We start from the raw sequence: 27,238 nt of genomic DNA, 5'->3' as shown, positions 1-27,238 counted from the left end.
CGCAGGCCGTTAATGGAGAAAGTATACAAGCCCAAGCTTTGGCAGATTCTCCTTTATTTGGAGAATACGATTTGCAAAGCAGGAAAAACAAAACAAAACGTGAGAATATTAGGAATGTGCAGTTTTTCCAAAATCGGTTTTTCATGCATGTATATGCATGTATGCATTTATGTATTAAATAAATGGGTATTCCAGCCCAATTCACACATAGGTGATGGCAGGTGTCTTACAACATTTAATATTTTTTTTAAAAAATCCATCATCTAAGCTGAATGCCAATGATAGCAGAATTGTTTTCATGGAGAGATAAAATAGTCATTCCAGAAGTGCTGGGGTAAATGAAGAGGTAGAGCTGGATAAGGGAACTAGAGGGATGTCTTATTCAAGGGATATTTGTCCTTCTCTATTCCTCCTCCAAAGGAGGATTCTTCCTTCTCTTTCCTCCTTCCTTCTCCCTCCTTCCTTCTTCTCCTTCGCCTTTCTTTTCCTCACTCCTTCTCCTTCCTCCTCCTGCTCTTTCCTTCATTTTCTTCTATTCCTCCTTCATCCTTGCACCTTCCTCCCCTCTTTCCTTCCTTTCTTCTTCCTTTCCTTTCCTCCTATTTTTCTCCCTCCTTTCTTTTCTTTTCCTTTCCTCTACTTCTCCCTTCTCTTTCTTTCCAACCCTCTCTCCTTCCCTTCCCTTCCCTTCCCTTCCCTTCCCTCTACTTCTCCCTTCTCTTTCTTTCCAACCCTCTCCCCTTCCCTTCCCTTTTCTCTACTTCTCCCTTCTCTTTCGTTCCTCCTCCTTTCCTTTCCTTCTTCCCTCTTCTTCTCCCTTCTCTTTCCTCCCTCCCTCCCTTTTTCCTTTCCTCCTATTTTTCTCCGTTTCCTTTCTTTTCTTTTCTTTTCCTTTCCTCCTATTTTTCTCCCTTTCCTTTCTTTTCTTTTCCTTTCCTCTACTTTTTCGTTCTCTTTCTTTCCAACCCTCTCTCCTTCCCTTCTCTTCCCTGTCCTCCCTTCTCTTTCCTTCCTCCTCTTTTCCTTTTCTTCTTTCCACTACTTCTCCCTTCTCTTTCCTTCCTCCCTCCCTCCCTCTTTCCTTTCCTTTCCTCCTATTTTTCTCCCTTTCCTTTCCTTTCTTTTCTTTTCCTTTCCTCTGCTTCTCTCTTCTCTTTCCTCCCTCCTTCCCACTTTCCTTTCCTATTTTTCTCCGTTTCCTTTCTTTTCTTTTCCTTTCCTCTACTTCTCCCTTCTCTTTCTTTCCTCCCTCCCTCCTTCTTTCCTTTCCTTTCCTTTCCTTTCCTTTCCTTTCCTTTCCTTTCCTTTCCTTTCCTTTCCTTTCCTTTCCTTTCCTTTCCTTTCCTTTGCCTTCTTCTTTCCTCTACTTTTCTCTTCTCTTTCCTTCCTCCCCTCTCTCCTTCTCTTTCCTCTCCACTCCTCCCCCCTCTCCTTCCTTCCTTCCTTCCTTCCTTTCTTCCTTCCTTTCCTCCTTCTCCTATTTCCTTCCTGCCCCACTCCCCCTCAATATCTTCAGATGCAGGTACCTGACAAGAAACTGGAGGGGTCTTGCTCGGGGTTGAGCTTGCGGAGACAGAAGGGGCTGTCGGGACTGTCCGAAAGTGACCTGTGCAAACTTTCACTGAGCAGTTCTGTGAGTCGCCTCCTACGGCGGAAATTGATACGAAACTGGTAGAGGAGATCCCGGTCATAAAAATGGCACTGAGCGGAGACTGTGGAAAGAAAGAGCATACCGGTAGTCCTTGACCTCCAGCCATTCGTTTAGTGACCATTCAAAGTTACAGCGGCACTGAAAAAATGACCGTTTGTTCACACTTAACGTCCGTTGCAGCATCTCCATGGTTGTGTGATTAAAAATTCGGCAACTGGCATTGATTTTCCTTGTCAGAAGATCCTGGGAAGGTCACAAATAGCAGCCACATGACCGTGGAGATGTTGCAACCTTCATAAATACATGCTGGTTATCTAGTACCCAAATGTCGATCACATGACCATGGGGATGTTGTAATGGTCATAAGTGCAAGGACTGGTCATAAGTCGCTTTTTTTAGCACCTTCAAACAATTGTTAATGATCTGTCCCCGTCCACACACACACACAAACACAGCCAGCCGAGGGTTAAGAAAGCACTTGGCACGCACACAGGTCGTTATCTCAAACTTGGCAGCAATATAATCACCGTCTGCCAAGAGCTTTTACTGCAACAGATAACATAAAATTACATACACATTGCAAATAGTCCAGCAAAACAATATCCCTTTCGGCAGCTTCAGACGTTGTTCAAGTGACTAGCCAAAGTTCGTTTTTGTTCGTCACAGAGTTTTACCAGCCACCACCCTCTCTTATATAGTCTCTGGGGTGTGGTCCAGTGACTCAGTTCTAATCCCTAGCACGCCTCCTTAACTGCTGCAACCGTTTATCACGCCTTCGTTGGCGTGGATCCAGGAACGACGGCTCTCCTTCGCTCTCATCCGAGACACCTGGCTCCTGGCTAATCTCCTCTCCCTCGGCCGGCACCTGAGACAGTGCCAGAGGGGAGGGGCCTGGAGAGGGAGGCCTGGCTGACTCCTCTCCCTCATGTTCGGAGCCTTCTTCCTCCGATGAGATAGGCTCAGAGGGCGGGGCCACAACAGTTAAATGAATGGTCATAAGTTGACGGCTACCGTTATTCAAACCATTATATTCCACATAGCGCTTCAGTTGGAGTCCTTGGTGCTCTCTGAGCTTGGTGGTTCTCTTGAAGACGTTTCATTACCAAGCTAGGTAACATCATCAGTGCAAACCCCATTCCCTACTAACCTTGGGTGCCATTCAGCCGACATGTCTCCCCTAAACCTTCTCTTTGATGGGCTAGAAGACATACGTAGTTCCCACAACCATTCATTGTACCAGGGGTGAAATCCAGCAGGTTCCGACAGGTTCTGGAGAACCGGTAGCGGAAATTTTGAGTAGTTCAGAGAACCGGCAAATACCACCTCTGGCTGGCCCCAGAGTGGGGTGGGAATGGAGATTTTGCAATATCTTTTCCCTGGAGTGGGGTGGGAATGGGGATCTTGCAGTATCCTTTCCCTGCCACGCCCACCAAGCCATGCCCACCAAGCCACACCACGCCCACCAAGCCACGCCCACAGAACCAGTAGTGAAAAATGTTGAATTCCACCACTGCTACTGATGATATTACCTAGTTTGGTAATGAAACGTTTGTAAGAAAACCACCCAACTCAGAGAGCACCAAGAAACCTACAGTTCAACCCTCAACTACAAATATTTTCTTCTATCCCTTTTTCAGTCTCGTGCGCCAACTTCTCAGGGATATTTCCGGTGGCATATACCTTGCTGGATAATCCCGTGTTCAAGGAGGGTTTGGCAGAGCTCCGTAGCTTCCTTCCGGTTGGCGACCTCCCCTTCCTCCACCAGCCAGTCAACCATCTCACACCCCAAAAAGCTCCTCTGGTATTTAACCAGGTTCTCTTCTCTGGCTTTGAGAATGGAGTTGTCCATGCCGATCAGCCTACAGTCAACAGACAAGAAGACACCGAAACAAGGATATCTGCTGAGTTAAACAAACCACAAATCCTATTCAGACATGCAGCAAATCCAGGTCCAATTGGGCAGTAGTATGTGTGATCCTCAACTTACAGCAGTTCATTGAGTGACCATTCGAATTTACTACGGCACTGAAAAAAGTGACTCATGAGCATTTTTCACACTTGATCAAAATTCAGACGCTTGGACACTGGTTCATATTTATGACGGCTGCAGTGTCCCAGGGTCACGCTATTCCCTTTTGCGACCTTCTGATGAGTTAATCAATCAGGAAGTCAGATTCCCTTAACAGCTGTGTGTTACTAATTTAACAGCTGCAGTGATCCACTTAACAACTATAGCAAGAAAGGTCATAAAATGGGGCAAAAACCCACTTCGCCAAGGTGTCACTCTAACCACAGAAATTTTGCACTCAATTTGTGGTTGTAAATCGAGGACTACCTGTACTTTAGAAGTCAGGTAAAGAAGGATAAAGGAAAAAAAAGGTAAAGTTGATTCTGACTCTAGGGGGCACTGCTCATCTCCGTTTCTTAACCGAGGGACCAGGGGTGAAATGCTCCCGGTTCGGACCGGATCATCTGATCCGGTAGCGATGGAGGCAGGTGGTTCGGAGAACCAGTAGCAAAAATCCCTGCCCCCCCCCCATGCCCAGCTGAGCTGCTCGATCATCAGAGGCTTTTTTTTCTTTTAAATGCCTCTGACGATCCCAGCTGAGTTGCCTCTGACGATCACACAACTCAGCTGGGATCGTCAGAGCCTTTTGAAAGCATTTTTTTAAAACCTCTTCACCGAAGAGGTTGTAGAAAAAATGGTTTTAAAAGTTAAAAAAAAAAATGGAATCATAGAGTTGGAAAGAATCTCAGTGGCTGGCTGGGGAATTCTGGGAGATGAAGTCCAGACAATTTAAAGTTGTCAAGTTTGAGCAAAACTGGCCTAGAGGCCTATCACTTTTTTTTCAGTGCCATTATAATTTTGAACGGTCACTAAACGAGGACCACCTGTAATTCCAAGCAGTGTCAAATGAAAAAACGAGGTGGCAGAAATGAGGTTGTCTATAAAGAGTTTCAGAAGGATTCTAATTCATCTATCACCACTGGAGGGCAGTGCAGGCCTATTTTATTTCTCTATTTATTGCTTTAATTTTTGGGCCTTCCAGTCAGGTTTTTTGGCTCCTGACAAGTGCCTGAATTAGTCCTCAGATCAATGCTCCAAGAGCCAAGAGCCTTGGTAGTACAGGGGTTTAAGGCACCCTGTTATTAAGCTGGTTATTAAGACCAGCTGCCTGCAATTACTGCAGGGTTTGAATCTCGCCAAGGCTCAAGGTTGACTCAGCCTTCCATCCTTTCTAAGGTAGATAAATTGAGGACCCAGTTGTGGGGGCAATAAGCTGACTTTGTATAAATATACAAAAGGATGAAGGCTATTGCTGAGCACATTGTAAGCCGCCCTGAGTCTTCGGAGAAGGGCGGCATATAAATCAAATTAAAAAAAAAAATGCTCCGAATGCTACCAAAGTGACTAGTCCCTGCTGTTTTCTTCCCTCAGTGACACCAATAATGGCAATGACTGAAGGGTGGGAGGGAATAATTGCCAGCTCTGCAGCAGCAAATTTTGGCATTTCGTCCTACCTTTGCATAGTCACTTAGAGATTTTTTATTTTATTTTTTATAAATAATTCAAGGCAGTGAACAAGCCTAATGCTCCTTCCTCTTCCTATTTTCCTCACAACAACAACCCTGTGAGGTGGATTGGGCTGAAAGAGAGGATGGCTGGGCCTCAAGTCACCCAGCTGGCTTGTGTGCCTAAAGTGGGACTAGAACTCATAATCTCCCGGTTATTGGCCCAAAGTCACCCAGTCAATTTTCATGCCTTCTTTTCTTTTCTTTCTTTCTTTCTTTCTTTCTTTCTTTCTTTCTTTCTTTCTTTCTTTCTTTCTTTCTTTCTTTCTTCCTTCCTTCCTTCCTTCCTTCCTTCCTTCCTTCCTTCCCAAAAAGGGAGGGAAGAAGGAAGGGTGGAAGGAGATAGGAAATAAGGAGGGAGGGAGGAGATGAGAGGAAGAAGGAGATGATAGGGAGGGAGGGAGGGAGGGAGGCGATGGAAAGAGCCTTAGTAGTACAGTGGTCTAAAGCACCCTGTTATTAAGAACAGCTGCCTGCAATTACTGCAGGTTTGAATCTCGCCAAGGCTCAAAGTTGACTCAGCCTTCCATCCTTTCTAAGGTAGGTAAATTGAGGACCCAGTTTGTGGGGGCAATAAGCTGACTTTGTATAAATATACAAAAGGATGAAGGCTATTATTGCTTAACGCATTGCAAGCCGCCCTGAGTCTCTGGAGAAGGGCGGCATATAAATCAAATTTTAAAAAAAAAAGAAAGAAAGAAGAGAGGGAGGGAGAGAAGGGAGGGAGGGAGGAAATGGGAAGAAAGAAGAAAGGGAGGGTGGGAGGAAGGGAGGGAGGAAGGAAATGGGAAATAAGGAGGGAGAGAGGAGATGGGATTAAGAAAGGAGATGAGAGAGGGAAGGAAGGAAGGAAGAAAGGGAGAGAGGGAGGGAGGAGATGGGAAGAAAGAAGAGAGGGAAGGAGGGAGGGAGGAGATGGGAAGAAAGAAGAAAGGGAGGGAGGGAATGAAGGAAGAAAGGGAGAGAGGGAGGAAGGGAGGAGATGGGAAGAAGGGAGGGAGGGAAGAGATGGGAAGAAAAAAGAGAGGGAGGGAGGGAGGGAGAAAGAAGGAAGGAAGGAAGGAAGGAATTCCCATTTATCTCCTTTCCTATCCCCTCAAAATTAAAGCCCAGGGAACTGTAGTTCATGGGTCTCCACCGAAACCTCCGGAGACCAGGAAGGCTGGAGGGCTCACGTACGTCTCGTAGAGGCTTTGTCCTCTCAGGAACACCTTGACTTCCTTGTTGAGCGGGAAGGTCCCATCATCCTTGCGGAAGCGATAGAGCAGCTTAGCGTCCTTGTAGTCCGAATGTTCGTCACACACTGAAAAGCGTTTAAGACAAGTCTTAGCCCCTTCCACGCTTTGAGGCCCAAGTCAGACCATTCGCTCCCCCAAAAGCAGGCTGGCCTCCAACAGAGACAAAAATGCAAGGTTACATTTGGTATGATACAGGGAGTCCTCGACTTACAACAGTTCATTTAGTGACCGTTGGAAGTTACAATGGCACTGAAGAAAGTGACTTGTGACCGTTTTTCACACTTAACGACCATTGCAGTATCCCTATGGTCATATGATCAAAATTTAACCGCTTGGCAACTGATTCACATTTATGACGGTTGCAGTATCCCGGGGTCACATGTTCCCCTTTTGTGACCTTCTGACAAGCAAAGTCAAGGGGGATGCCAGATTCATTTAACAACCAGGTTACTAACTTAACAAATGCAATGCTTCACTTAATAACTGTGGCAAGTAAAGTCATAAAAGGGGCCAAACTCATTTAACAAATGTCTCACTTAGCAACAGAAATTTTGGGCTCATTTGTGGCCGTAAATCAAGGACTGTGTGTGTGTGTGTGTGTGTGTGTGTGTGTGTGTGTGTGTCTATAGATAGATAGATAGATAGATAGATAGATAGATAGATAGACAGACAGACAGACAGATAGATACTATCTATCTATCTATCTATCTATCTATCTATCTATCATTTATCTATCTATCTATCTGAGATGATTGATAGATAAATGATAGATTGATAGATAGAGTGGTGGGTTGCTCCCGGTTCACACCGGTTCGCAAGAAATGGTAGTAAAAATTTGTAGTAGTTCCGCGAACCGGTAATAACATTGGCTGGCCACGCCCCCGAATCGGTCCTCGGCCCGGTCGCCGCTCACTTACCCCGCCCATCTCATCAGAGGTTTTTTTTCTTTTTTACTTTTAAAAGTATTTTTTCTACAACCTCTTCAGCTGAAAAAATGCTTTTAAAAGTTAAAAAAAAAAGCCTCTGATGATCGCATGTCTCAGCTGGGATCTCAGAGGCTTTTAAAAGCATTTTTTCTATAACCTCTTCAGCCGAAGAGGTTGCAGGGGAAAAAATGCCTTTAAAAGCCTCTGGCGATCCCAGCCGACGTGCCTGATCGTCAGAGGCTTCTAAAAGCATTTTTTTCAGCAACCTCTTAAGGTTGTAGAAAAAATGCTTTTAAAAGTAAAAAAAAAAAAAAGTTGGCCACGCCCTCCCAGTCACATTAACGCCCCCACAAGCCACGCCCACAAAATAAACTACACCCACAGAACCGGTATTAGCAAAATTTAGAACCCACCCCTGGATGGATGGATGGATGGATGGATGGATGGATGGATGGATGGATAGATAGATAGATAGATAGATAGATAGATAGATAGATAGATAGATAGATGATAGATAGGTAGGTAGAAGATAGAAAGATAGAAAGATAGATAGATAGACAGACAGACAGATACTATCTATCTATCTTTCTATCTATCATCTATTAGATAGATAGATAGATAGATAGATAGATAGATAGATAGATAGATAGAAAGACAGACAGACAGACAGATACTATCTATCTATCTATCTATCTATCTTTCTTTCTTTCTTTCTTTCTATCTATCTATCTATCATCTACCTACCTACCTATCTATATCTATCATCTACCTACCTACCTATCTATCTATCTATCCATCATCTATCTATCTATCATCTGATAGATAGATAAATGATAGATGATAGATAAATGATAAATAGATGGCAGATAGTAGATAGATAGATAGATAGATAGATAGATAGATAGATAGAGATAGATAGATAGATAGATAGATAGATAGATAGATAGATAGATATAGAAAGATTAGATGCTTTCACTAAAAGATATGATAGAGATTATGATGAATCAGTTCATTTTATTTTGCTTTAATTTGGTTTATTTTATATATGTATCCAAGGCAGGATTAGAACTCACCATCTCCCAGTTTCACGCCTGATGCTTTCACCGCTATGCCAAACTGGCTCTGTGAGTGTTAATAATTAACCCTAAACCAATTGCACTTCCCTTAGAGCCCCATAGCAGCATTTTATTTATTTGCAGATGGATCTGCAGCAGGCTGTATAAAACTTAATGTTTACCGAGCTGCGTAATTCAGGCAGGAGGGACAGATCTGTAAACATTCCCCCCATTGGAGAACAGATGGCCCCGTCCATTAAATCACCTTCCTTGCTCTTTTTATCTACCAACTCATTACTGAACTTGGAAAAGGGTTTACAGTACATATGACGCTTTTGAACATACAGGTAGTCCTAAACATACGACCACAATTGAGCCTAAAATTTCCGTTGCTGAGCGAGACGGTTGTTAAGTGAGCTTTGCCTCATTTTACGTCCTTTCTTGCTGCCGTTGTTAAGTGATTCGCTGCAGTTGATACGTTAGTAACATGCAGTGGTGAAATGTAAAATTTGTTACTACCGGTCCTGTGGGCGTGGCTTGGTGAGGGGGGTGTAATATGACTGAGTGGGCGTGGCCAACTTTTTTTTTTTTTTACTTTAAAACCATTTTTTCTATAACCTCTTCGGCTGAAGAAGTAAAAAAAATGCTTTAAAGCCTCTGACGATTCCAGCTGACTTGCCTGATCAGCAGAGGCTTTTTTTTCCCTTTAAAAACATTTTTTCTATAACCTCTTTGGCTGAAGAGGTTGCAGAAAAAAATGCTTTTAAAAGCCTCTGATGATCCCAGCTGAGCCGCGCGATCATCAGAGGCTTTTTTTTTACTTTTAAAAGCATTTTTGCGGCCAAAGAGGTTGTAGAAAAAATGCTTTTAACATTTTTTTAAAAAGCCTCTGACGATTGCGCGGCTCAGCTGGGCAATGGGGGGGTGGGGGGGGCAGGGATTTTTGCTACTGGTTCTCCGAATCACCCACCTCCATTGCTACTGGATCGGGCGATCCGGTCCGAACCGGGAGCATTTCACCCCTGGTAACACGTTTGTTAAGTAAATCTGGCTTTCTCATTGACTTTGCTTGTCATAAGGTCTCAAAAGGTGATCCTATGATGATGGGATAGATGGTATGGATTTGTGACATTTGCATTGTCCTGGGGTCATGTGATCTAAGAGGATGCCACCAACAGGAGGGGGTTTATTATTTATTTTCCAAAGCACCAGAGGCCAGGAGAAGAAACAATGGATGGAAACTAATCGAAGAGAGAAGCAATCTTGAATTAAGGACAATTAACCAGTGGAACAGCTTGCCTCCAGAAGTTGTGAGTGCTTCATCACTGGGAGTTTCTAAGAAGACAGCTACTTATCTGAAATGGTATAGGGCTGTGATGGCGAACCTATGGCACACGTGCCACAGGTGGCACACTGAGCCATATCGGTGGGCACGCAAGCGTTGCCCTAGCTCAGCTATGGTGCGCATGCGCGAGCCAGCCAGCTGATTTTCGGGACTTTTGGGCCCACCGGAAGTCGGGAAACGGGCCATTTCCTGCCTCCAGAGGGCCTTCAGAGGGGTAGGGAAGGCTGTTTTTGCCCTCCCCAGGCTACAAGAAAGCAGGGAGCAGGGAGTTGGACTAGAAAACCTCCCAGGTCCCTTGTAGCTCTATTCTGATTGATAGATTACCATTTGTAACCTTTCCAGATGGCTTCTGACAACCAGAGGCAATGAGGGAAGCCAGATTCTCTTAACCATCCCGTGATTAATTTAACAACAGTGACAAAAAAGGTCGTAAAATGGAGCACAAGCTACTTAGCAATGCTTAGTCTTGCTTAGCAATGGAAATTTTGGGCTCATTTGTGGTTGTAAGTCAAACCTGTAGTGCACCAGAAAGTATTTAGAACAGTGTTTCTCAACCTTGGTAGCTTGAAGATGGGTGGACTTCAACTCCCAGAATCCCCCAGCCAGCACTGCTGGCTGGGGGATTCTGGGAGTTGAAGTCCACCCATCTTCAAGCTTCCAAGGTTGAGAAACACTAATTTAGAATTCTTTATTGGCCAAGTGTGATTAGACACACAAGGAATTTGTCTCCGGTGCATAAGCTCTCAGTGTACATACAACAATAGTGATAGATCATTATCATGGTCGTTGTAAAAATACATTCATCATAAAACATGAGATACAACACTTAGTGATAGTCATGGATACTAAATAAGCAATCTACACAGAAGAACTTATTTAGAAGTTGATATAGTTGTATATAGAAAAACTTGATGTATCTGCTGTGGTCATCAAAATAGGGATGTCCCATGGACTGCAAGGGGATCCAATCAGTCAATCCTAAAGGAAATGAACCCTGGCTGTCCTTTGGAAGGACAGATCCTGAAGCTGAAGCTCCAATATTTTGGCCACCAAATGAGGAGGGAGGAGAAGCCCCCTGATGTCAGAGAAGATGGAAGGCATAAGGAGTAGAGGACAGCAGAGGATGAGATGGTTAAATGGTCTCATCAACACAATGAACATGAATTTGGGCAAACCACAGGAGACGGCAAAGGACAGGGTAGAGATGGGGGTGACATGCTGTGGTCCATGGGGTCATGAAGACTTAGTGACTGAACAACAATAATTGTCAAAAGATGATGGAAGCTGTAGGTAAGTCCTAAAAGATGGAATTAAGCATTGGCTCATGGAACAGCAAGCTCTGTTCAGAACAGACAAAGAGGTGGACTCCATCCTCATCTAGATGTCTATGAAGATTCTCAGTCATCCAGGCCATGAAAACCAGCTGTCTTCTCTGTCCAAAATGTGGACCCCTCTTTGTTGAAAAAGGGATTAAAGAGGCCATCCATGTTAAAATTGAACAGCCCTCTCTCAACAGAGGGGGAGGGATACAACATCATCTATCTCCAGTCTACGACACATTCCTTTCAGCAGTTCCAAGAAGACTCCACACTCATTTTCACCACTCAGGTGACCCTGAGGACACAGATAAATCTCCAAGTGGCTTCAATGACTGGCTAAACAGGATGCTAACGACCAGCTGTCTGCAAGGAGTATAAATCCTTCCATTCCCCACCATCCAGTCAGAGATGAAGAAGCTTCTTGGATAAGAAGCGAAACATCTTCAGAGAAAAACCAGAAAGTCCAGTAGCCTCTTGAAAAAGAGCGGGACATCCTCACCTAGGTACCATTTATGAAAACCATCCCCAGAGTAGGCTGACTATCCTATTCAGGGATAGTCTGGGGGTTCGCAGCGGTTCGCAAGAACCTCCAGCTAAGATTCTGTGCAGTTTGGAGATCCCCCAAATCCCACTCCTGGCTGGCCCCGCCCACCCCGCCTTGCCCCTCCCAAGCGGCCCATTTTAGATGCAGGTAAGGGCAGGGCGCGTGCGGATGCTCAGGGAGGGCAAAAAACGGGCCTACTGGAAGTTTGGGAAGGCCGGAAACAGGCCCATTTCTGGCCTCCAGAGGGCCTCTGGAGCCTGGGGAGGCCATTTTCGCCCTCCCGGAGGCTCAAGAAAAGCCACTGGAACCCAGAGAGGGAAAAACACACCCTCCCACCGTGGTGCAGGAGGTTGACTAGGCCACACCCACCATGGTCACGCCCACCCAGCAACCAGGCAGAGAACCCCTTGCCAAAATCTTTGAAGTCCGCCCCTGGTCCTATTTGCTAACTGCCTACAGCCCTGAAAATATGCATAGGTATCTGTGGAATGTTTGATTCCTGTCGGTGAAGGAAAATCCATCAAGGAAGACTTCAGTTCCTCAGATTTGGGGTTTGACCACTCCACCTACATGAAATTCTCAGATACACAGAGAGCTGTTGGTCCAAGCTTTTGTTGACTGTTCCTGCTCAGCCCCAAAAAGTCGTGAGGAAATATCCCACAACCTTCATATTTGGATTTTGAGCCACCTCCAAATAGTTTGAAGCGTATTTGGAGATGGGGATAGACCCAGGCTTTGTGGAGGGGCCTCTGCCAGATAAATCTTGAAAAGGGGATATTCATCAAGGAAGAAACACCTAAATTTGTTTCCAGTGAGCATTTCTACCTCAATGGTTGACTTCTTCATGGTGGGCTTGTTGAGAAACCGAAGTCCCCTCTTCCCTTTTAAAGAAACAAACTTTTACCCCTTCAAGAATTTCCAGCTGTCTGCAAAGAAAACCCTCCTTTCCCAAAAGAACAAGATTTTTTTAAAAAAGAAATTCTTATTTTACAAGTTTATTCTTGGTTCTTCACTCACAACCTTAAGGACTCGAGGATCTGTTCCCCCCACTTCCTAGGATAGACCAATTTATGCTTTTCAGAAAACAAATAATAAAAAGACGCATACAAATCTCTTTAGCAGGAAGAGATTTGTAAGTAAAGTAGAAATATAAAGCAACTTTTGAACGCTTTACAAAGAAGACTCAGAAATGCAAACTCCCAAATGATTAGTGAGAATCTGTTGCATTTCACCTAATAAGGAAGTAATTAAGGAGCATATTTGTGTATTTTATTTGGTGTTTGTTTATTGTTTTTACAAATAATTCAAGGCAGTGAACACACCGAATATACCTTCCTCCTCTTATTTTACCACAACAACCCTGTGAGGTGGGTAGAACTGAGAGAGAAGGACTGGTCCAAAGTCATTTTTCATGTCTAAGGCAGGACTAGAACTCACAGTCTCCTGGCAACTGGCTCACAGCCATCAAGCTAGCTTTCATGCCTAAAATGGGAGCAGAATTCAGTCTCCTGGTGATTGGCTGAAAGTCAGCCAGCCCTTTTTCCTAGCTAAAGCAGGACTAGAACTCACAGGCTCCTAGTGATCGGCCAAAAGTCAGCCAGCCCACTTTCCTGCCTATATGAGGACTGGAAATCACAGTCTCCTGGTGATTGGCTCAAAGTCAGCCAGCCCTGTTTCCTGCCTAAAGGAGGACTAGAATTCACAGTCTCCTAGTGATCGGCCAAAAGTCAGCCAGGCCACTTTCCTGCCTAAATCAGGACTAGAACTCAGTCTCCTGGTGATTGATCCAAAGTCACCCAGTCAGCTTTCACAGTCTAGAACTCCCAGTCTCTGGTTTCTTGGCTAAGAATTAATATTGTTATAATAAACCTCGTTAAAAAAGACTGGTGAATGCCTCTTGGTTCACAAATGTTTCAGAGGTGTCCTTGGAAAAGGAATATTTTGGGCTTAAATAAATCTTTTTTTTTCCCCAAAAACTTGAGACTCTTCCTTTTGTTTATACCACTCAATCTCCAGGACTTGTGCCTGATTCACTGGCACTTAAATGTAAATATTATTACTCATTCTGTACTTTTATGTTCCTCCCTTTATATTTTTACTGACCTTTGAGATTATCCTCCTGTTTGTTAAAAACCCTCCTCTTTCATTACAGGTAGTCCTCGACTTACGACCGCAAGGGCAGCCAAAGGGCCAAATGTGGCTTGGGGTGGGGGCATAAAAGCCCCCAATTTGGTTTAAGACAGGGGTCTCCAATCTTGTCAACTTTAAGGCTTGTGGACTTCAATTCCCAGAATTCCTCAGCCAGCTTTGCTGGCTTAAAGTCTTAAAGTTGACAAGGTTAGAGACCCCTGGTTTAAGAGAACTGCCAGAACATTTGCATAAGGCACTTTCAGGTCATTGGGAAAAGTCCTCAAAGGTAACCAGAATTAAGAAGCTCACCAACCGTGGTGAAGAATGTCATGGTCCATGAGCTTCTGCATCAGCCGGATGCCTGTCTCACGGTCAGGGGCCTCTTTGTGGTCAATCAACCAGTCGATGAGCTCCTTGGCCACGAAGCAATTCGGGTAGGTGCGGAGGTGATAACGGCGATCCTTTATAAGCTTGCCGTCATGAAGACGAAGCCTAGGAGGGAAAAATAGCAATAGCAATAGTACTTAGATTTATATACCGCTTCACAGTCCTTTACGGCCCTCCAGAAGTGGTTTACAGAATCAGCCTATGGTCCCCCAACAATCTGGGTCCTCATTTTACCAACCTCGGAAGGATGGAAGGCTGCCAGGTCAAGTCCGAACTCATGGCTGTGGGCAGAGTTAGCCTGCAATACTGCATTCTAACATAAGTAAGTAAGTAAGTAAGTAAGTAAGTAAGTAAGTAAGTAAGTAAGTAAGTACGGAAGGAAGGAAGGAAGGAAGGAAGGAAGGAAGGAAGGGCAATAGCATTAGCACTTAGACTTATATACCACTTCACAGTGCTTTACAGCCTTCTCTAAGCAGTTTACAGAGTCCGCCTCTTGCCCCCCAACAATCTAGGTCCTCATTTTACCAACCTCGGAAGGATGGAAGGCTGAGTCAACCTTGAGCCGGTCAGGTCACGTTCGAATTCATGGCTGTGAGCAGAGTTAGCCTGCAATACTGCATTCTAAACATAAGTAAGTAAGTAAGTAAGTAAGTAAGTAAGTAAGTAAGTAAGTAAGTACGGAAGAAAGGAAGGAAGGAAGGAAGGAAGGAAGGAAGGAAGGAAGGAAGGAAGGAAGGAAGGAAGGAAGGAAGGAAGGAAGGAAGGAAGGAAAGGCAATAGCATTAGCACTTAGATTTATATACCACTTCACAGTGCTTTACAGCCTTCTCTAAGCAGTTTACAGAGTCAGCCTCTTGCCCCCCAACAATCTGGGTCCTCATTTTACCAACCTCGGAAGGATGGAAGGCTGAGTCAACCTTGAGCCGGTCAGGTCACGTTCGAACTCATGGCTGTGAGCAGAGTTAGCCTGTAATACTGCATTCTAAACATAAGGAAGGAAGGAAGGAAGGAAGGAAGGAAGGAAGGAAGGAAGGAAGGAAGGAAGGAAGGAAGGAAGGAAGGAAGGAAGGAAGGAATAAAAATAATAAAGGGGGGATATGAATGAATGAATGAATGAATGAATGAATGAATGAATAAATAAATAAATAAATAAAATGAAAAACCCATCAGCCAATTACTGATGGAGAAGATGGACTGCTCATTTTAAAATTCCACCATGAAGCAAAGTTTAACTGAAACTTGAACTAGGCAACCTAACCCCAAACCCTCCAGATTTATGGCTCCAGAATCCTGGGTGGAACCTAGGAGCAATGGAGGGGAGCGTCTCCAGGGAACAGGTTCTTCTCCAAAACTTGGCCTGAGGCCCAGAACGTCCCAAGCGATGGCTTTGCTCTGTCAAGGTCTCTCTGAGGACAGAAGAACAGCCCTGACCTGAGGTGAGAACATTAAACAAAAATAAATCACGCAATATCTGATTCCACCAAGTTTCTCCAGGGCCATTTATTCAAATTCTGTTTTGGTTTAAACAAAAGACCGACGCTTCAGAGACTCAGACGTCTCTCGTCCTAGTGGGCTAAAATCTCATTTTGATATTTTTGACCAGAATTTATTCCTCTACGCCAGAGGTTGGTCTCTACGCCAGTGTGTTAATAAGAGTGAGTTTGTAGTCTGGACATGGCGTAGAGTAGAGGTGGGCAACTATGGCCCTTTTATGACTTGTGGACTTCAACTCCCAGAATTCCTGAGCGAGCCATGTTAGCTCAGGAATTCTGGGAATTGAAGTCCACAAGTCATAAAAGGGCCATAGTTGCCCACCTCCGCTCGACGCCATGTCCAGACTACAAACTCACTCTTATTAACACACTAAAATATTTATCCTTCTTTGCTTGACTGGGAAAAGTGAGGAGTAGGTGAAAGGAGAAGGATACGTTCAGGGCAGTGGATGGTTACCCCTGGTTCGGACCGGTTCGCAAAAACCGGTAGTAAAACCTGTGGGAGGCCCCGCCCACCGACCCGGATGTTGTCATCGGTGATCTGAGCATGCACAGAATCCCGTTGCGAACCGGTAGTGGTTCAGGGGTGGGCTTCACATATTCTTGTCACCAGTTCCCGTGCGCATACGCCTTCCGTGCCCTCGCTTCATGCACTCATGTGCCTTCTGCGCAAAACGTGGCTAAATAGGACGGCATTACATCCGGGTGGGTGGGTGCCCACTCGCAGTCTCCGCTACCAGTTTGCCCAAACCGGACAGAACTGGCTGAATACCATCTCCCTGAGTCTTCGGAGAGGGGCGGCATATAAATTGAATTAATTAAATCTCTGGATACATTGCCTCTTTACTTTTAAGATTTGCTGAGAGTATTCTAAAAATAAGCCCGCGGTGTCCATTTGCTTTCTAAACCAGCATTTCCTTAACCCTGGCAGCTTTAAGATGTGTGGACTCTAACTCCCAGAATTCCCCAGTCTCCTTGATAAATTTCCATCTATTGCTTCTTGTCCTGCCTTCAGGTGCTTTGGAAAATAGGTCGACTTCTTCTCTGTGACAGCCCCTCAAATGTTGGAAGACTGCTATCATGTCTCCCCTGGTCCTTCTTTCTCTCTCTCTTTTTTTTAACAGTTTATTTATATATTTTCACTTTACATATCTAAGTGCTTAGTGACCAGTGTATTGTCTGGATCAATTTATTTATATATAGTAATACGTTTCCCACTCCTAATTTCTACCTCTGACATCCAATCATTTATAAAACAAGCCCCATGTTCGAAAATACTCTCTGTATCTTCTTTTTTTCTTTTATTTTTAGTGTCAATCTGTCCATTTCTGTACAATCTAATTTTTTTTTTTAATTACATCGTCCTCTGTAGGTGTGCCCTCATTTTTCCAGTACTCTGCAAATACAATTTTGCTGCTCAGCAGTGGGTTTCACATTATGCTACTACCGCCCCGTGCGCACTCACTTCATGCACACGCCTGCCTTCCGTGCATGTGCTTTGCCTGTATCCATGCCTTCCACGCATGCGCCTAGCCTCAAAAACATGCCTAAATAGGATGGCTAGAGCCGGGGTGGGTGGGTGGAGCAGGCCCACCTGCGATTTCCGCTACTGGTTCAGACGAACCAATCTGAACTGGCTGAATACCACCTCTGTTGCTGCTGTCAAAACCAGAGGTGCATTTCAGTAGGTTCTGACCAGTTCTGGCGAACTGGTAGCGGAAATTTTGAGTAGTTCGGATAACCAGTAGTAAAAATTCTGACTGGTCCCACCCCCATCTATTCTCTGCCTCCCGAGTCCCAATTGATCGGGAGGAAATGGGGATTTTGCAGTATCCTTCCCCTGGAGTGGGGAGGGAATGGAGATTTTACAGTATCCTTCCCCTGCCACGCCCACCAAGCCACACCCACCAAGCCATGCCACGCCCACCAAGCCATGCCACGCCCACCAAGCCACACCCACAGAACCCACCACTGGTCAAAACATGTAATATTAAGTATAGGTTCCCTTTATCATACTTTTCAGATATTATGCCTAGCAAAAATATTTCTGGCTTCTCATCTATATGTTGTTTTAATGTTTTTTCCAACCATGTATCTATTTTTGTCCGCTTCTAGTCCTTCTCTTCATTAAGTTAGATATACCCAGTTGCCGCAACACATTTTCGCATCTTGCTTCATTCTGTGGAATCTCAACCAGGAACTATAAATGTTCTTTGTAAAGGACAAGTATAACCAACTAAGAAATCTGGTTTGACAAGAACTGGTTTTCTCTCAGAAAAACCCATTTAAACCAAAAGTGACTGTTAATTTACAATGAATCCCGATTAGCCTCAAATCCAGATTGTCAGAGATAAAAACGAATGAGTTGGCAAAAGGGAAAAAGTGTCTATGTGAAAAAGTTCAGCGGAATTTATCAAAATAAAGGAGATAAAGCAAAATAAAGCAAAGGAGCTCTGGTGGCTCAGCAGACTAAAGCACTGTTATTAACATCCACTTACATCTGCTGCCTGCAATTACTGCAAGTTCGAATCTCACCAGGCTCAAGGTTGACTCAGCCTTCCATCCTTTCTAAGGTAGGTAAAATGAGGACCCAGATTATGGGGGCAATAAGCCGACTTTGTATAAATATACAAAAGTATGAAGGCTACTGCTTAACGCATTGTAAGCCGCCCTGAGTCTCCGGAGAAGGGCGGCATATAAATCAAATTAAAAAAATAAAAAATAAAAAAAAATGTCAAACTGAAAGTCATTGATCCACAGATTCCCCTATGGAAAACAAAGACAAAGATTCAAAGAAGATCCCACTTATATATAGTCCCTGAGAATTCCTGTAGAGGTAGCCCTCAACATTCAACCAGAATTGAGACCAGAATTTCCATTGGTAAGCAAAGTGGTTGAGTTTTTTTTGTTTTTGTTTTTAAAAATATAGTTTTTATTAAACATTTTTCACCTTTAAAAACAAAAAAACAACAGAAGAAAAAAAAACAAGACAAAACAAGACAAACGTAACAATGTAGAGTAATTTTACAGCCTTCTGTACCAGCATATATGTTCTGTTTTTATAATTCGTACTTCTGCATTGCCTTCCTATCGGTTATAACAACTATAATGATGTAATAACAATTATAACAATACTAATCACTCATATCTACATTATACTTACGTTATAATCAGTAATTTAGATTTAATAATAATTGGTGATTTTGGTTAATATTTAATCAATACTAATTTAAAACTCCTTCTTGTTTTGGCTTCTGCTCCCTAACCACTTATACATTCTATTCCAAACTTTAGAATAATCCGATTCTTCTCTTTCTTTGAACTCCATGGTCATTTTGTCCATTTCTGCACACTCGAGTATTTTTCTAATTACTATTTCATCTGAGGCAGGGGTGAAATGTAAAATTTGTTACTACCGGTTCTGTGGGCGTGGCTTGGGGGGGTGGTAATGTGACTGGGTGGGCGTGGCCAATTTTTTTTTTTTTTTAACTTTTCAAAGCATTTTTTCTAATGCTTTGAAAAGCCTCTGCCAATCAGGCAACTCAGCTGGGATCGTCAGAGACTTTTCAAAGCATTTTTTTTACCACCTCTTCGGCCAAGAGGTTGCAGGAAAAAATGCTTTGAAAAGCCTCTGACGATCCCAGCTGAGCCGCGCAATCATCAAAGGCTTTTTTTTTTACTTTTAAAAGCATTTTTTCGTCCAAAGAGGTTGTAGAAAAAATGCTTTTAAAAGTAAAAAAAAAAAGCCTCTGATGATCGTCCGGCTCAGCTGGGCATGGGGGAGCGCAGGGATTTTTGCTACCGGTTCTCCGAACCACCCGCCGCCATCACTACCAGATCAGGCGATCCGGTCCAAACCGGGAGCATTTCACCCCTGATCTGAGGGTGTATTAATCTGTTTCCAATTTTGCACGAAGGCGATCCTAGCAGCAGTTAGTATGTGTACTGTTATATATTGAAAACTTTTATCCATTTTTGGATCTAATATTCCTATTAAAACCATTCCGGTTTCAATTCTATCTTTTGTTCCATAATTTCTTCCAGCCATTTCTTGATTTTTGCACCAGTATTTCCTTGTATTGGGGCACGTCCACCACATATGGTAGAACGTGGTTGTTAGGTGAGTCACTCCTGATTGCACAAAATTTTACCACGGTCATTAAGGGAATCATTGAAATTGTTAAATGAATTGTGCGGTTATTAAGCCAATCCGGCTTCCTCCATTGCTTGCGGGAAGCTTTCTGGGAAGTTCGCCCAGGGTGAATCATCTCACATGACCCTGGGATGCTTCAATCAAATTTGGATCCCATCGTCATGGGAATGCTGCAACGGTAGTAAGTCACTTTTTTCAGGGCTGTTGTAACTTTGGTCACTAAACGAACAGTTGTAACCCGAGGACTACCTGTATATGTCATGTTCCTTCTGCAGGCAAAAATTCTTTAGTGCAAGAAATGGAAGAGGCATGAAGACTGTACATAGTGCATAAAATGAAACTGTGCACAGTCTTCATTTCATAAAATGAAATGTGGGGTGAAAAAAAGAAGGTTCTACATTGAGGCAAGAAAAACCAAATGCCCAGGTATAGTATAGGTCAGTGATGGCTAACCTTTTTGCCATCGTGTGCCAGGAAGGGGGAGGTTCACGTGCGTGTGTGCCCACACGCATAATTCTATGCACCCCACCCCGTGCATGCACACGTGACCCTCCCTTCCCCCCCCACTCCTGGCACGCGATGGCCCGGTAGGCCCATTTTTCTTTCTCACCTGGCTCCAGATCCTTTCTATGCATCTGGGGAGGGCGAAAACAGCCTTCCCAGTCCCTCCGGAGGCCCGAAATGGCCCATTTCCCGACTTTGGGGACAGGAAGTGATGTTTTTTTGTCGTTCCCATCCTCCAGAGACTCCTAGAGAGGCTGAGCTGGCATGCCATAGGTTTGCCATCACAGGTATAGGTGGTACCTGGCTCAATATTAGTAACTGTGAGAGAGATCTTGGAGTCCTAGTGGACAACCATTTAAATATGAGCCAGCCTTGTGCAGCAGCTGCCAAAAAAGCCAACACAGTTCTAGGCTGCATAAACAGAGGGATAGAATCAAGATCACGTGATGGAGTTAATATCCACCTTATAATGCGTGAGCTGCACTGGCTCCCTGTGGTCTTCCGGGTGCGCTTCAAGGTCTTAGTTACCACCTTTAGAGCGCTCCATGGCTTAGGACCGGGGTACTTACGAGACCGCCTTCTGCCACCAATAGCCTCTCACCGCCCAGTACGCTCCCATAGAGAGGGGCTTCTCAGGGTGCCGTCAGCCAAACAGTGTTGACTGGCGGCCCCCAGGGGGAGAGCCTTTTCTGTGAGGGCACCCACCATCTGGAATGAGCTCCCCCCAGAGATACAGAAGATTCCGGATCTGCGCACTTTCCGCCGTGCCCTCAAAACATTCCTGTTTCAGCAGGCCGGCCTGGCCTAACTTTCCCTTTATATTGCTTTTTGATTTTATTTTAAACTGGGATGTCTTGAATTATCTAGGACCAGAGTGTTTAGTATATTTTAATTGGTTTTTTTATTAACGTTTGTATTACATGTATTTTTATCGTTCGCTGTTCACCGACCTGAGTCCCTTAGGAATAGGGCGGTATATAAATTTAATAAATAAATAAATGAATGAATGAATGAATGAATGAATGAATGAATGAATGAATGAATGAATAAATAAATAAATAAATAAATAAATAAATAAATAATGCCTTCGTAAGGCCACACTTGGAATACTGCATCCAGTTTTGGTCGCCATGGTGTAAAAAAGATGTGGAGACTCTAGAAAGGGTGCAGAGAAGAGCAACAAAGAGGATTAGGGGACTGGAGGCTAAAACATATGAAGAACGGTTGCTGGAACTGGGTATGTCTAGTCTTATGAAAAGAAGGACTATGGGTGACATGATAGCAGCGTTCCAGTATCTCAGGGGCTGCCACAAAGAAACTATTCTCCAAAGCACGTGAGGGCAGGACAAGAAGCAACAGATGGAAACTGGTCAAGGAGAGAAGCAACCTGGAACTAAGAAGAAATTTCCTGACAGTGAGAACAATTAACTAGTGGAACAAATAGCCTCCAGAAGTTGTGAGTGCTTCAACATTGGATGTTTTTAAGAAGAGACTGAACAGTCATTTGTCTAAAATGGTATAGGATTTCCTGCCTAAGCAGGGGGTTGGACTAGAAGACCTCTAAGATTCCTCCCAACTACGTTATTTTGTTATTTGGTTGAGAAACACTGGTATAAACCATTTTCATTATTTACAGTAGGTTGAATGTTATTCTGTTATTACCTTTGTACGATTACTTTTGCTGCCTAGGCAGGGCTGAGGGAACAAACTGAATCCATTTTCCCTGGCTGCATGCACAAGCAATAGTGGCACAGCTTTTCGCACCCTGCCCCAATCGGGAAGATAAGCTTGGCTAAGACACCTGTTCTCAAACAAGAGGTGACCTTTTACAGCTGGCAGCTCCTTATCAGACTGTGAATTAATTGTCCGTTCATTGGCTCATTTGTGCCTTTATCTTCAGATGAAAGAACAGGGCATGTAAGATCAACAGTGGGACCCTGGATGGCTTTAGAGAAGGCCACAATTCATAGGCCCTGAACCAGGGGTGAAATGTAAAATTTGTTACTACCGGTTCTGTGGACGTGGCTTGGGGGGGGGGGGTAATGTGACTGAGTGGGCATGGCCAACTTTTTTTTTTTTTAACTTTTCAAAGCATTTTTTCTAATGCTTTGAAAAGCCTCTGCCGATCAGGCAATTCAGCTGGCATCATCAGAGAGGCTTTTTTAAAAATATCTCTCTGCCAATCAGACAACTCAGCTAGGATCGGCAGAGACTTTTCAAAGCATTTTTTTTTATCACCTCTTCGGCCAAGAGGTTGCAGAAAAAAATGCTTTGAAAAGCCTCTGATGATCCCAGCTGAGCCGCGCGATCATCAGAGGCTTTTTTTTTTTACTTTTAAAAGCATTTTTTTGTCAGAAGAGGTTGTAGAAAAAATGGTTTTAAATGTAAAAAAAAAAGCCTCTGATGATCCTGCGGCTCAGCTGGGCATGGGGGGGGGGGGGGGGCGGCGCAGAGATCGGGCGATCCGGTCCAAACTGGGAGCATTTCACCCCTGCCCTGAACCATATGGAATTGGGTACACCACATCTGCATTAACACCGTTGGCCTCCATAGGGGGCACCTGTTATAGGTTTGTGGTGTCATAAAAATATCCCAATAAAAGAAAACAGGAGACAGTAATGCAATAAATAATTCTTACTTTAAGATTCAGAGGTTTATTTCATGAGCAATTTAGAACATGAATAGTCATCATAACACAACTTACATTAATTTCTTGTTGTTAGTTGCGAAGTCGTGTCCGACCCATCTCGACCCCAGGCCTTCCTGTCCTCTACCATCCTCTGGAGTCCATTTAAGCTCATGCTGACTGCTTCAGTGACTCCATCCAACCACCTAGTTCTCTGTTGTCCCCTTCTTCTTTTGCCCTCAATCGTTCCCACCATTAGGCTCTTCTCCAGTGAGTCCTTCCTTCTCATTAGGTGGCCAAAGTATTTGAGTTTCATCCTCAGCATCTGGCCTTCTAAAGAGCAGTCAGGGTTGATCTCCTCTAGGACTGACCGGTTGGATGGCCTTGCAGTCCAAGGGACTCGCAGGAGTCTTCTCCAGCACCAGAGTTCAAAGGCCTCCATTCTGTGGTGCTCAGCCAAACATTGCATTAATAACCCATTGCAATGAGGTCCAGAGACGATAGCTAGGTCCAGCAAGGAATAGCTACAGCCAGTGGCCCTGAACTCATCCCAAGACATTCTTTTTATACTTTTCTGCACACATTTCAGAACTTACTTCCTTGTACTTTCTTACTGACAGACAATCCTCCACATATACCCGTGTACATCTCAAACCGCTATTCATCGATTACTTTCAGTTCTCTATTTCTCGCAGTTTCAACGTTCTGATTCCAAATATATTTCAAAACTACATACTTTGCAAAATCCCATTTCACAGCAACAGCTCAGCAAGGTTCCAAATAGTTCTGATACACTTTGAAATCTTTCCATCTAAAACTTTGGTTCATGTAGCTTTTTAGGGCCTGCTATATCCCTATGGACCTGGTAGTCCAATAGGCTATTTGTCCGTTTCTTACAGTGGGCTCCTTTCAGATCCAAAGAGAAAGGTACGGGGCCAGGTGATTCGATGGATCACCTCTCCCCAATTACATCAACCTGGCCCTTCAGAGCCAAAAGGCAGGGGAAGTTGTGGGTGCCCACCATTAAGGAGCCTGGTTTAGCTAAAACAGACAGAAGCACTGTAATTTAACACCAGCTGTCTGCAATTAAAGTAAGATCGAATCTCGCCAGGCTCAAGGTTGACTCAACCTTCCATCCTTTCTAAGGTAGGTAAATTGAGGACCCAGTTTGTGGGGGCAATAAGCTGACTTTGTATAAATATACAAAAGTATGAAGGCTATTGCTTAACGCACTGTAAGCCGCCCTGAGTCTCCGGAGAAGGGCGGCATATAAATCAAATTTAAAAAAAAAAAAAAGGAAGGAACATCTGGTGGGATCGAGGGAAAGGGGCCTTCTCTGTGGTGGCTCCAGGGCCGGATTTTTCTATAGGCTAACTAGGCTTCAGCCTAGGGCCTCAAGATCAAGAGGGGCCTACATTCAAATTGTTAGCAAAATTAAAATTACATTTTCACTATAGGTGAAAGGGCCTCATAAGTGGAATAGCCTAGGGCCTCTTTTCATCTAAATCCGGCCCTGGGTGGCTCCTTACCATAGAGTTCTCTACATTTTTGGATTTAGCCTGTTCTAGGATGCTCAGACTTCCCCATTTGAAACTATGGCGAAGTATGTCCAACAATCGAGCTCACAGAGTAGCGAGGACCCCACCGTTCAACCCTGAGCTACAAATATTCTCTCCTATCAGTACTGTCACTTGTACTGGTGATTCATGAAGGGACCCGTGGGCCTTCCATATCTGGTTGCTGGAGGACATGAACATTTTACACTAACTTCTAAGGTCAGAGGAATTTTTATGGCCTCCGTTGCTGAGTGCCTTGACTTGCAGTCATAAAATGGAGATGTCAGGAAGGGTGGGGGGAAAAAACCCCAAGGCTTCCATAAGGACAGAGATAATAAGTCTCTGCATATTAAAAAAAAGCCACTCAGGGAGCCTGAGTGGCGTAGGAGACTAATGCATTTAGCTCTGGGTTCAAGTGTCTTGCAGGATAGATAAATCTGGGGAATGATAAAAGTTCATTTGCTGATTAACATGTTCCCCAAAATATTCCTTTTCCTAGCTAGAAAAAATGTTGAAGTTAACATGGGAAGCTAGAAGCCCCAGTAGGAGAAACTACTGTAGGGAATAAAGTAGGGAGCCTGAGTGGCGTAGGAGGCTAATGCCTCCTAAGGCAGCATTTAACATCCAGCTGCCTGCAATTACTGCGAGTTCAATTCTCCCCAGGCTCAAGGTCGACTCAGCCTTCCATCCTTTCTAAGGTGGGTAAAATGAGGACCCGGTTTGTGGGGGCAATAAGCTGACTTTGTATAAATATACAAAAGTATGAAGGCTATTGCTTAACGCATTGTAAGCTGCCCTGAGTCTCCGGAGAAGGGCGGCATGTAAATCAAATTTTAAAAAAAAATTGTGAGATGCTGAACATTAGAAAGCCAGCTGGGGAGAATATTCATTTTTAATTATTTTATTTATTTATTTTGTCAAGCATATATAAGATTACAGATAAAAGTATAAACATGGTTGTGAATACATGAAATGTATAAACATGATTATGAATACATGAGATGGTTGCGAATAAACGGGGACAGTAGGACAGGGATGGAAGGCACGCTGGTGCTCTTATGCACTGCCCCTTACAGACCTCTTAGGAATGGGGTGAGGTCAACAGTAAACAGTCTAAGATTAAAGTTTTGGGGGTTTGGGGAAGAAACCACAGAGTCAGGTAGTGCATTTCAGGCATTGACCACTCTGTTGCTGAAGTCGTATTTTCTGCAATCGAATTTGGAGCGGTTTGGAGCAAAAGTTGCATAACATTCTCAGAGACTCTTCCCATCCTGCTTACCATCTTTTTGGACTGTTGCCTTCTGGCAGAAGATACAGAACAATTAAAACTCGGACCACACGTTTTCTGAATAGTTTTCATCCCAGAGCTATAATTGCACTCAACAATGAACTAAAGGGCCACCATCCGTGAGCTGTTGGACAGTATTACTTGGTCTGTTGTGTGGATGTTTGGGTGGTTTAGGGATGGGGAATTTGTGGTGGGTGGGAGTGTGTTTGGGGATTGTTATGTGTGTTGGACCTGGTCTTTAGGTGTTAAGTGAATTTCGTTGGATGGGTATACTGTGTATACACGTACAATGACAATAAAGTTATTATTATTATTACCTTAAGTTTGTATCTATTGTGTGCTCGTGTATTGTTGGAGTTGAAGCCGAAAAAGTAATTGACAGGTAGGACGTTGTGGCAGATAATTTTATGTCCTTTATTTGTTAATTTGTTTATGTTTGGTTTGGTTTGGTATCTTTACTACTTTATAGGTAACTCAAGGTGGCAAACATACATAGTACTCCTTCCTCTTTGTCTTTTCCCCACCAAACCGGCCTCGTGAAATGGGATAGGCTGAGAGAGAAGGACTAGCCCAAAGTCCCCCAGCCAGCTTTCATGCCTAAGGCAGTACTAGAATTCACCATCTCCTGGTGATTGGTCCAAATCACATAGGCAGCTTTCATGCCTAAAGTGAGATTCGAACTACTGTAGAACTCACCATCTGCTGGTGATTGGCCCTAGTCACCCAGCTGGCTTTCATGCCTAAGGCGGTACTAGAACTCACCATCTCCTGGCTTCTAACCTTGTGTCTTCACTACAGAGATGAAACCGGCTCTTATTATGAGTCATTAATCATATATGAATATACAAAACAGAAGCTCAAAACCCTAAACCCTAACAGTGTTTGCCCTTCCCTCCTTCTCATATGAAAGCGAGGAAAGGAAGGTGGCTCAGTGGTTAAGACGCTGAGCTTGTTGATCGAAAGGTCGGCAGTTCAGTGGTTCGAATCCCTAGTGCCGTGTAATGGGGTGAGCTCCCGTTACTTGTCCCAGCTTCTGCCAACCTAGCAGTTCGAAAGCACGTAAAAAATGCAAGTAGAAAAATAGGGACCAACTTTGGTGAGAAGGTAACAGCGTTCCGTGCACCTTTGGCATTGAGTCATGCCAGCCACATGACCATGGAGATGTCTTCAGACAGCGCTGGCTCTTTGGCTTTGAAATGGAGATGAGCACCGCCCCCTAGAGTCGGGAACGACTAGCACATATGTGCGAGGGGAACCTTTACCTTTAAAGGAAGAGCAATTTCTTTTTTTAGTCAAATCTTTCTTGTTTTCCCAAACTGAGCTCATATTTTGCTCCTGGTCTTGAGTTCAGATTTTGATAACATAACTTCTTCAATGACATTTCAGAATAACAGAGTTAGGAGGGACCTTGGAGGTCTTGTAGTCCAACCCCCAATGTTAGAGCACCCGC

At 44.0% G+C, this 27,238-nt stretch overlaps 1 protein-coding gene across 1 annotated transcript in view; it reads right to left on the bottom strand.

The window, feature by feature from the left end:
• The window catches only part of LOC139314491 (DEP domain-containing mTOR-interacting protein-like), a 45,307-nt gene that overhangs the window by 13,233 nt on the left and 4,836 nt on the right, over positions 1-27,238 (bottom strand). The window contains exons 2-5 of the mRNA XM_070940136.1: positions 14,095-14,273; positions 6,404-6,527; positions 3,332-3,510; positions 1,527-1,712 (exon numbers count right to left, since the gene is read on the bottom strand). Coding sequence (XP_070796237.1) covers positions 1,527-1,712; positions 3,332-3,510; positions 6,404-6,527; positions 14,095-14,273 — 668 coding nt within the window. The remainder of the gene's footprint in view (positions 1-1,526; positions 1,713-3,331; positions 3,511-6,403; positions 6,528-14,094; positions 14,274-27,238) is intronic.

Source organism: Pituophis catenifer, unplaced genomic scaffold, assembly GCF_029215685.1.
Source record: "Pituophis catenifer annectens isolate HBS135680 unplaced genomic scaffold, rPitCat1.0.hap2 SCAF_3, whole genome shotgun sequence".
NCBI classification, from domain to species: Eukaryota; Metazoa; Chordata; class Lepidosauria; order Squamata; family Colubridae; genus Pituophis; species Pituophis catenifer.
Note: the sequence above shows the minus strand (reverse complement) of the source record. Positions and strands in the feature narration are given on the sequence as shown.